The 10,272-nt window shown below is 44.4% G+C and overlaps 2 protein-coding genes across 2 annotated transcripts; one reads left to right on the plus strand and one right to left on the minus strand.

Moving 5' to 3' along the window:
• The first annotated feature begins 227 nt into the window (after positions 1-227).
• pdyn (prodynorphin) lies at positions 228-2,094 on the plus strand. Its single transcript, XM_008295729.1, has 3 exons — positions 228-280; positions 775-911; positions 1,298-2,094. The coding sequence occupies exons 2-3, from the start codon at positions 789-791 to the stop codon at positions 1,862-1,864; spliced, it is 690 nt and encodes a 229-aa protein (XP_008293951.1). The 5' UTR covers positions 228-280; positions 775-788; the 3' UTR covers positions 1,865-2,094.
• Positions 2,095-2,838: 744 nt separating this feature from the next.
• On the minus strand, positions 2,839-9,669 carry gmeb2 (glucocorticoid modulatory element binding protein 2). The gene is made up of 10 exons (XM_008295730.1): positions 9,340-9,669; positions 8,095-8,252; positions 7,242-7,327; positions 6,705-6,829; positions 6,505-6,608; positions 5,041-5,198; positions 4,558-4,626; positions 4,314-4,451; positions 3,986-4,108; positions 2,839-3,847 (listed from the first exon to the last, which is right to left on the minus strand). The coding sequence occupies exons 2-10, from the start codon at positions 8,235-8,237 to the stop codon at positions 3,228-3,230; spliced, it is 1,566 nt and encodes a 521-aa protein (XP_008293952.1). The 5' UTR covers positions 8,238-8,252; positions 9,340-9,669; the 3' UTR covers positions 2,839-3,227.
• Between the last annotated feature and the right edge of the window lie 603 nt (positions 9,670-10,272).

The raw sequence follows: 10,272 nt of genomic DNA on the forward strand, positions 1-10,272 counted from the left end.
CCGCTGTTTCCATACCTTCTCTCTCTGTGTGTGTGGGCGTAGTTGAAAAACTCCCGAGGCGGGGAGGTGGTGGGACTGTTTACGCAGTATATTTCCCTCCCATTGGTGCGTTCAACAGAAGCCGCTCCGATGACACAGCCCAGACTGCGGTGATAAAAAGAAAGGCGGCGTGCTGCGCAGGGGGAAACAAGTGTTAAGAGTGCGGACAGCAAGTTTGGTAAATGGTGGATGCGCCTCTACGAGTCCTAACGCGGCTGGAACTATCTGTCCAACTCCTGAGGTACCGACTCTACACTCTGTACTTTATTATCATCTTAAGACTTTTAACTTGCAACACATTTCGTGCTCGTCTGTTAACAAAGTGATAAAAGACGGACTTGGCGCCAGTGCGCAATTACGCACAGGTCCACATGATGATTTAAGCAGTTACGACGGAAATTCTTACTTTGCTGATCTTTCTTAACCAAATAGGAACAGGGTGAGAAAAACTACAGCAATTTAAATAAAGAAGCCTAAAATGACAGGACAGTAGTGTTAAAGTGCATTATTGTAAAGCTTTTGGCATTGACAATGTGATTGCAGTGATGATTCTAAAGTGCAACCAGTGCAAATAGGTGGTTTTAATTCATCATTATTGAAACACTACATTTGAAAGGTTTTGTTGTTTTAATCACTGGGACAGATGAATGTATTTGATGAATTTCTAGAACCTGCAAATTTTCAAACTGAACCTGTCTGTGTTTTTTTTTTTTTTTTTTTTAATTTGTGTGTCAGGGATCTGGTGAAGAATGGAGTGGTATGTCCTGGTGCTGATGCTGAGCCTGCCGCCCTCCATCCACACAGATTGCTCTTCACACTGTCAGAAATGCGTGGATCAGATCCTCAGCCCCGCCGCCGCGCTCAGCACCCTGGTAAGACCAACTTTTATTTTACAGACAGCAACGACCGGCGTGTTTTTACTGCGTTTTCGAACATTTTTTTTTTGGCTTTTTACGCATTAAACTTAGACAACAGAAGCCAAAAAAATGGGCTTTTATTTGCTCCTGGAAACTACAAAATGCATTAATTAGGTCTTTCAATGACAACTTTTTGAAGAGAAGTTAAAAATACTGATTATATGAAGCATGAAATTAAGAAAACTGAATATGGAACATCTGGAATGGGTGTCTAAAAACTACAGATAGTTGGTGCGTAAATGTTGAGCCTTTGCAAATATATCAGCAAGCAAAAAATAAAAACGTGTGCAGCTCACTGTGTGACAGATGCCGGTTGGTTTCTCTTGTCTTGTGTCCTGCAGACGTGCAGTGCGGAGTGTGACGGCCAGCTGGAGAGCTGCAGCCAGGCTCCGCGGCTGGCGGACTTCAGCCAGGACGAAGCTGCGGAGGAGGAGGAGCGGCAGCAGGCGGACCTGGTCAAACGTTACGGCGGCTTCATCAAGAGGATCGACAAGAACAAGAACAAGATATTTACCTCTCCGTGGCGCGACAACAACTACATCTTGAAAGCCAGAACGCTGCCTAAGAAATACGAGGAGTTGCTGAAGAGGATGGAGGAGAGAGAAGCGGGCGCGTCGGAGGAGGACGCAGGCGACGCTCCGGAAGATCAGATCCGATACGCGAAACGCTACGGCGGCTTTTTACGCAAATTCGGCCCCAAGTCAAAGAGGAGTAGCTCGGCGGAGCAGCAGAGCCAGGACGCCGAGGAGCTGCAGAAGCGCTACGGGGGCTTCATGAGGAGGGTCCGGCCCAAGTTGAACAACCTCAAGTGGGACAAGAGATACGGAGGCTTTCTGCGCCGCCACTTCAAAATCTCTGTGCGCTCAGTGGAGGAGCCCTATGACTCCTACGATGACACGAGCTTATAGGTGAACCCCGCTGAAAAAGAAAGAAAGAAAGAAAAATAATAAAAAAACAAAACTAAAGGGAACTCGGGCAGGTGTACTTGAAATGCCAGTTCATCCCAGAAGCGTCATATGCCTGCCTCCCGTGCTTACGTCCTGCTGGCTCGTCCTCTGTGTAAATCTCATTTCTGTATTATTTGCATCATCTGTCATCCAATAAAATGATGCTTGTTTAATAAAACCATGAAGAAATCCACCGTCTTGATTGTCCGAGTTTAACAGGAATGGTCATTTTTCAGCCTCAGTTCTGTTCAGTCTATTAAACTCCATTTCTTTCTTTCTTTCTTTCTTTTTGGTAGTTGTATTTATGTTATTACTTGTGGACCGACTGGACCTAAAGAGGCTGTTATTAAATATCAAGTAAGCTTCAACTTAGCCTCAATACATCTTACATAATATAATAAAATCTCAAGTGTGTTTCAATTAAATTAAATAAACTGACAGTTGACTGTAGAGTGGATATTTAGTGAAATCATAACGTCCATGATGAACTACTTTGGTCACATTTTCTCTGTTGTGACTAAACTTTACTGCAAACTAACAAAAAAAATGGAATATGGCTGCCTGGAGCTGTCCAACTATGGTAAGACATGCCATTCAGCATTTAAATGTTTTCACAGTAAGAATAATTGAAATAAATAAAGTGGACTTGACAAGTATGAAAACACCCATTTTGCCCTGTTGGTCAAGTGACTGTTCAAACACACACACATGAATCTGATCACCCAGCAGCCACTCAACACTAAGCTACTCCTCTTGCGCTACCTTGTGGATCAGTTGTTCCTATTTAGTCTCCAAATTCTTCCGCTGTCGCAGCTGGAGAACGTGAATTTAGAAATCTATGAGCTGATGACAGCTGAGCTGCTGAACTCCACCTCAAGACATCGTTTTACGTCAAATGTAGAATCTTTAAGCGAGCTTTAAAAAGAACACAAGAGTCCTGGTCTCCGTTTATCTCCACATTCACATCAACTACACAGACATTCATATTTACAATTTGTAATAATGCGCATCTTGTTCTTTCAAAACTGAGGAACCAAACTCCGGCTCCTTTGCTGCTCACAGCTCCAGAGACCAAATCAGCTGTAATGAACATATCAGTTACAAAAACATGTTTCCTGTACAATCACTACGTTTCTGACGCCTTCTGAATTGACCGACATCTACGTGGAAGGCTCAACTGTCCATAAAAAAACAAATAAACACAGTGCATGAAGCTGTAAGTGTGCACAGACCCTCAGCCATCACAGGAAGTGCACATTCAGCCCAGTCTAACGTGAAGCCAATCAAGAGGGGCAGCTGGGGGACGGAGCAGCTGTCCTCAGTCTCACTGCTGCTCGGCCTGCTGCTCCCCGTCGTCCTCTTTCATCTGCTCTCCCTGACCTTCGTCCTCGCCGTCAGTCTGGCTTCTCTCCTGTGAATCCGCTTGCGTGGCCTCCACCACGCTGATGCTGCTGACCTGCTGCTGGACGGCGGTGCCCTGTGCCAGCGTCTGCAGCGTGGCCGGCAGCGTCACCAGCTGGAACTGAGGGCCGACCACCTTCACGAAGGCCGTGGAGGCCGCCGAGCCGCCGGCCCCCACTGCGCTGTCCTGACCCGCTGCCGTGGACAGCACGGTCAGGTTGGAGGCGTCCGCTGTCAGCTCCGACCCACAGACCGGGGAGGTCAGGAGGGTGTAGCCGCCCAGGTTGGTGCCTGCTTGGGCTCCAGCCACAGTCAGCACCTTGCTCAGCGGCAAGCTGGTCAGCTGGTTGAGAGGCAGCGTGATCTGCGTGGGCGCGGCGTTGACCGTGGCGGGGCCGGAGACGGCGCGGGTGAGCCGGGGACGCTTGGGTGCGGTGGGGGCAGGGACCGGGGTCAGGGTCATCAGGACGTTGTTGAGGTGCTGCGATTTGCTCTTCAGCTCCTTGGCTCGCTTCCTGTGCTCGTCACACTGCTGCTCCAGAGCTGCAGAAGGAGACGACAGGAGTTTCATTCAAACACTTCCTGTAGAGCTACACAAACGTCTGTAGCCTCAAAAAAACAACAAGTCGTCCTGAGTACAGGATCTCTAATGAAAACACTGTTCAGGATTCTTGTACTGACTGGCAAGGCTGCGAGTGTACTGCTCTCTGTAGCGGTCCATCTGGCACTTGTGACTGGCCAGAACCTTCTTCACCAGGTCCAGCATTCCAAAGTTCTGCACGATGTTGTTGAGCAAAACAGCATCTGAAAAATACAAGAATGTTCCATGTTCAGAGAAACAGAGCCATATTAAATATTAAAAGGCCAGAGATTTTACACACCAGTGCATCTCCAGTGCTGCCAGCAGGACAACACACAGTCCTGTCCTGACTGTTGGTGGCTGATGTGTATTTTACACATCTGTTCATCTCTGTGTGATGGAACCTGAGCACCTCTGTGTGGTTCTCACCTTGGACCTGCAGCGGTGGATCACTCACTCTCTCCTGCAGCCCCTTCAGCACCTCCTGCAGCTCCTTCTGGAAGTCCTTCACGACTTCTTCCATTAGCCCCGCCTCCTTCACCGATTGCCAGAACGCCACCGAGTCCTCTGGTTTCACACATCCAAATATAAAAAAACAATCATTTACAACAATCCACTCGGTCACGGTTTGACCACGCTGACGTTGAATGTGTGAGTGCAGGCTGCTGATCACCTCCGATGGCCGTGACCCACTCCGAAGCCTCCTCCGTCACCTCCGGAAACAAGGTCGCTGCTCCGTTCACTGCAAGACAAAGCAGTGGAATCGTTTCTTCAGTGTGTCTTTACTAATTTTACCATTTCGTTATCAGCCTAAAATAGTCCCGTTAACACTTATCCAGCATTTGTCAGTCCTCAAAGGTGCATCGATGTCTAATGAGACGTTACTGACATCAGCTGAAATTACTGACACTTGAGCTATGAGTTGTTCTTTCCTACAGATACTGATATCACACCGCTCATGCATGGGATTTAGGAGGGAATATAAAATGTGTCTGTTGTCGTCTACAGGCCCGAAACTTGAGGCACTTAGTAATGGCAAAGTATTAGACACGAGCATTTTGTGAGCATTCAACCACATCACATGTAATTTAAATATGAACGCATCCTGTAACAGATTCAGCTTTGAGATCAGAATGAGGCCCGAACTAGAACTTACAATCAGCTGATGAAGGGGTGGCAGGAACCAGATCGGCCGACTGATCGCTGCAGATGGACACTTTGGTTCCCACCAGGTCTATCTTGGTGCTGCGGCAGGTGTTGGAACAGACCTTTGCGTGCTGGTAGAAGTCCAGTTCACCCGAGTCCATGATCTTCCTGTGAAATGAGATGCGATGAAAGTTGTTTGGCATTTACTGACCGTCATGACTGAGTGAACAGCGCCATCTGATGGCAAATCTGTGAAACTGCACACAAACCACTGAAAGGAATGAATCTTGTTTGTTCATGAAAGTATAGATTGACTGAAATTACAAAATGCATCCACATCATTTATCAGAGCACAGGAGGAATCAGCAGGTTTTCAGCTTCCTGACAGTCCTGACTCTCAATTTCATGAAGAAATTTAAACAAATCTCGGCTTAAAATTGCGGCATTTCTGGAAAATCACTTCATTCTGCACGCCTCATTAAAAAATGTACCAAAAACAAACAGTGTGGACTAGATCCTGTAAAAAACAGAACACCCTGCCAGTCTGTCTGAAATTCAAGTTGTGTTTGCACAGATTTACTTCACTACAGAAAGTCACTGTTTATTTTTCAGTAACACCAGTGAGCACACGTTGTACTTGCTGAATCCCCATTTCCATTTTTGTAAATAAAGTAATCAATAATTAGACCTTTACTTCTTTTTTTTTAAAAAGATTTATGGCAGGGGTGTCCAATCCTGGTCCTGGAGGGCCACAGTCCTGCATATTTTAGATGTGTCCTTCTTCCAACACACCTGATTCAAATGATCAGGATCGTTATCAGGCTTCTGCAGAGCTTGATGATGAGCTGATGATTTGAATCAGGTGTGATGGAAGAAGGGAAACGTCTAAAACATGCAGGACTGTGGCCCTCCAGGACCAGGATTGGACACCCCTGATGTATGGCATTAGAATGTTGCTATAATTCATACAAGAACATTTCTGAGTTTTGCCTTCTTCTAGTCGTGGTTTGTGCTGTTTAAATTAGATGTGCAGGACTTTTTTACTGCAGTGGAAAATAAGGGTTCAGTGAGAAAAAACGTGACGGGAGTGGGTTGGATCGGTGCTGACGTGTTTCCTCCAGTTACAGCCATCTAACCAGCTTTTTACCGTCTGATACGTTTCTAGTGGATCGACAAAAAGTGAAATACACAACGGCTGTTTTGCTGATGTTTTACTCCAAAACTCTTCTTCATGTAGCTTATTGTGGCTGATGTTAGCAAAATGTAGACCGCATTAGCATTAGCATAAGCATAAATATTAGCATTCGCTTCAGAGCTAAATTATCAATGCGGTACTTAATCACAATAATTCATGTATAAATAACTGTCTGCATTATTTTTGACAGCCTATCAAATTCCTGCAACATAATCAAGCCTACAAAATGCAGCCATAAAAAGGTTTCCTGGTAAAAGTCACACTTCTTTGACAGCAGACCTGAGCATGGTGCCGTTGAGGCGGATGGCTCTCTTCCAGTCCTTCAGGGTGGACTTTCCTGCTAAACACACAAACTCCTTTGGACTGATGAGCTGCTCGTTGAACTGACCAAAGAGAAAAGAAGGGAACAAGCGGTGAGCCGTTGCTGATCCACTTCATCCTAAACGTTCAGATTCTACACAAGCTGAGCTGCGACGTACCTGGACGCACTTCACATTGATCCCAGGGCAGACGAACTTCTTCCAAACCAGAGTGGCTTTGGCATCTCCACAGGTGATGGGGTAGAAGACGTCTGCTTCCACGTCCACCTCCTCTGTTAACTTTACTGCAGAGATAAAGATGCAGATAACTTTCTGTGGCCATCAAAAGACGGAAAAAGTATTGCCAAGATATTTTTACAGGACAGGAAATGTGAAGAAAGAGAGCAAGGGAATGGCATGAAAATAAAAGTCTGGGGACCAGGTGGTCGTTGCATCCACCCATTTGACATTTACAACATTATAAAATGTAATCTGAATTATAGAGACAGGAGCGACTGTGCTGACTGAAACATATATAGCTTTATGTCACTGAATACAACTCTTAATAAACAAACACCACAGATAAACTCTGTCGCACAGAATTCAATAAGACTGGAGCAACGGTGTGGGTGTGATCGTGACAAAAAGGAAATGGCAACAAAAGAAATCTGTCTGCACATCTACTGAAGCGCATGAAAGTCCTGCGGGTCACATTACCGATGACTGCCTCTTCCTTTGACAGTGAATCTGCTCTGCTGGCTTCAGCTTCTGCTTCCACTGGTGCTACTGTGAGGACATCCTCCCTGGAAGACCACATGGCATCAATTCAGCAAACTCTGTACTTGTTTTGCATCTCTTTGGGTCATTTTGCATCTCTCTGTACTTGTTATGGCTTGATTTTTTATTTGTTTTACTCATTACTTATTGGTGTAAAGCGACTGAAACTGGTAGATTGTGTATTTATGTTGTTTATTTATGGTTTAGGCATGGGCAGATAATATAAAACAAGAACATTTGTGAACAGAATGTGCACAATCAAAGTAAAATTATTGTGTAGAGGGTTGTAGAGGAGCTTATCCCAGGAGGTGAACGATGGGGGACGCCCTGGACAGACGGCCAGTCCATCCCAGGACCAACACAGGGAGAGACAACCACACACTGACAATTTAGAATTATAAATTAACCCAGCATGCATAGACTGTGGGAGGAAGCTGGAGGACCTGAGGATTTCAACCCAGGACCTCCAGCTGTGAGGCAACAGTGCTAGCCAATTCACCACCGAGCCGCCCTGTGCACATACATGTGGGATTTTGCATCTTTTTATTTCATTTTGAGTGTCTTTGTGGTCATGTAGCATCTCTTTGACTTTCTTTATGCCTTTTTTGCAACTCGCTGTAGTCTTTAAGCACCTCTAGTGTTGTCATTTTTAATCTTTTTGAGGTTGTTTGTAGACTTTTTGTAGCCATTCTGCATTTTTAAACAACTGAACAATCCCTGAGAAGCTGGCTATTCTGCTTAATGTATCGCCGCTGATTATCACAAAGCCGTGTGTGCGGTGTGTATGAGTTACCCTGGTTGAGAGGTGAGCTCTGCGGTCACCAGCACCGCTTTGTCCTCCTCCACCACAGAGGGCAGGTCCTCACTCACTGACTCTGGTATGGTGACGATCACAACCTCACTCATTTCCTGCATGGTGACCTCTGACGAAGCCATGGTGGACAGACGGAGCTGCACAAAGGATGATACGACAGCAGTGAGTGGACACCTGGTGTGAATAACACGATAAGAACGATCAACATTGGAACACATCACGGCATCATCAGTTAAGAAGCAAATGGGATTCAGTCAGAGGAACAGGTTGGAGAGTTATGAGGAATATTATAAAAATGAAATTACGGTAAAAAGCGTTGATTCTGCAAACTACGCCAGACAGGAGTCCTGCTACGACGTGTTATAAATTCATTTTACCAATCAATGCAGCCTCTAATTTCTAGCACCTGCATAATAAACACAATATTAAAGAAGTACATTTAGGTCCGACACTGTCCCGTTATGCAGGACATCACTTTAGACTTTGGTCAAATCAACTTATTTGGTCACTTTAACAGGCTGTTAGTTTAAATTTAGTGTGTTATTGCAGTATTATGCGTTAAACATCACTTGGCGATTGTCTAATCTCCAGTGAATGAGTCGTATTGAGGCTCTCTTGGGGAGCATCTCTGTGAGAATCAGCACAGGAAAACTAAACCATGTCTGAATGACTGAAATGTAGTCGCTTTAATGGGTTGATAAAGTCTGCAATGTTCCACGTCCTGTCTGGAAAGGGCTCAAGATTGTTAGTGTATGAAGAAAGTGAGCAGGAATCAGATGAAGGGATTTAAGTTGCCATGGTTACCTATCAGGTTAAAACAGGACACTGATGCTTCAAAGTACAGACCTCTGGGTAGAAATAATAACACTAATTCCATAATTACAACAAAAAAGTAGTAGTAGTAGTAGTTATAATAAATTGCTTAATAAACTTTTTTCTCCAATTTAGACATTAAGTAAAGCCTTTGAGGACTCTACAAATCCCCCACAACACCTACAAGTGTTTTTAAACCACCGTTGGTGAAGGGTTAACACGTTTCTTCTCTCTAAGGCATGTCCAAGCTATTATTCCACTTTTTAAAATAGAATAAAAAATGAGATAGTTGCAGTACTTGGGTTTTTGTGCAATTTAAACTTGTACTGAATGCAATGTGTTGTGTCCCTTCTTTAGCAACGATGAATGGGACGTGGTGAGGCTACAACAGAGGAGCTTCTAAAGCCTTACCTTTGTCTCTTAACAGTGCAAACAGTCGCCTACGGACTCGTCCTGTGGTGAAAATTTGTGAACGTTATTCCGACGGTGAGGTTGCTAGCTTGCTATATGTGGCTAGCTAGCTATATTTTTAGCCTGTTTCAGTAAGCTATACGCTAAAAGAAAATGCAGCCACTGGATTCATTTTCCTCGCAGGTGTCTCTTTTACATTTCATAAACAGCGCTGCCGCTCTGTCCGAAAATATTCTGGTGCCTACATATGCCGACAAATACATTTAATCTCATATTTACAAGACTACACAAAAGTAGCTAGCCTAGCATTCTTCTTCTTCTTCTTTGTGCATATGTGCCGACCGTAAAGCGCCAATGTGGCCACCTACTGGACAGGAAGAGAGACTACAGCTCATTAAATAGATGCTTAGTGGTGAAACCATTTTTTACTTTTAAAAGTTCTGAATTGGTATGTACATAGAGATCATATCCTTTGGGGTTTTCACATTTTTAAAACAAAATGGCTTAAGTCTTTTTCTGCTTTTGTAGTTTGTCAAAAAAACCCTGATTCTGTTTGGTAGGGGCTCACTCACAAAGGCTGTTTTTAAAGTCATCTCCTCATGTTACTGTGTTCAAAGGTTTGATTTGTTCCCCTGAAAGCCACATGTCCTTATATAGGGTGCTTTACCAACTGTATAATTACTCTGTAGAACACTGGAAAAGCACATGTTAGAGGCCCTTCAATATTTAATCACAAATGAGAACTTTCACGTTGAGAGAAATGAAAAACTGAATATTTAACTGAGTAAATGAAGTATAAAAACAAATGCAACTTTCTTTGTGGTTTGTGGTCAGATTTCCGTAGCATTCGTTGCAAAACCTCCAGGTTCTGCAACAGCTTTCTCCCCCAGGCTGTCAGACTGATAAACTCAGAAACGTCTCCTATAGGCCCAG

Source organism: Stegastes partitus, unplaced genomic scaffold (assembly GCF_000690725.1).
Source record: "Stegastes partitus isolate 25-593 unplaced genomic scaffold, Stegastes_partitus-1.0.2 Scaffold1073, whole genome shotgun sequence".
NCBI lineage: Eukaryota > Metazoa > Chordata > Actinopteri > Pomacentridae > Stegastes > Stegastes partitus.

Bases quoted from the DNA above. Each gene is read 5' to 3' on its own strand.
- pdyn (XM_008295729.1), top strand. From the start codon at position 789: ATGGAGTGGTATGTCCTGGTGCTGATGCTGAGCCTGCCGCCCTCCATC. The intron at 912-1,297 runs GTAAGACCAACT...TGTGTCCTGCAG, and splicing joins CCGCCGCGCTCAGCACCCTG to ACGTGCAGTGCGGAGTGTGA.
- gmeb2 (XM_008295730.1), bottom strand. From the start codon at position 8,237: ATGGCTTCGTCAGAGGTCACCATGCAGGAAATGAGTGAGGTTGTGATC. The intron at 5,199-6,504 runs GTCTGCTGTCAA...CTCATTTCACAG, and splicing joins CTCAACGGCACCATGCTCAG to GAAGATCATGGACTCGGGTG. The intron at 4,627-5,040 runs GTAAGTTCTAGT...TTTGTCTTGCAG, and splicing joins CACCCCTTCATCAGCTGATT to TGAACGGAGCAGCGACCTTG.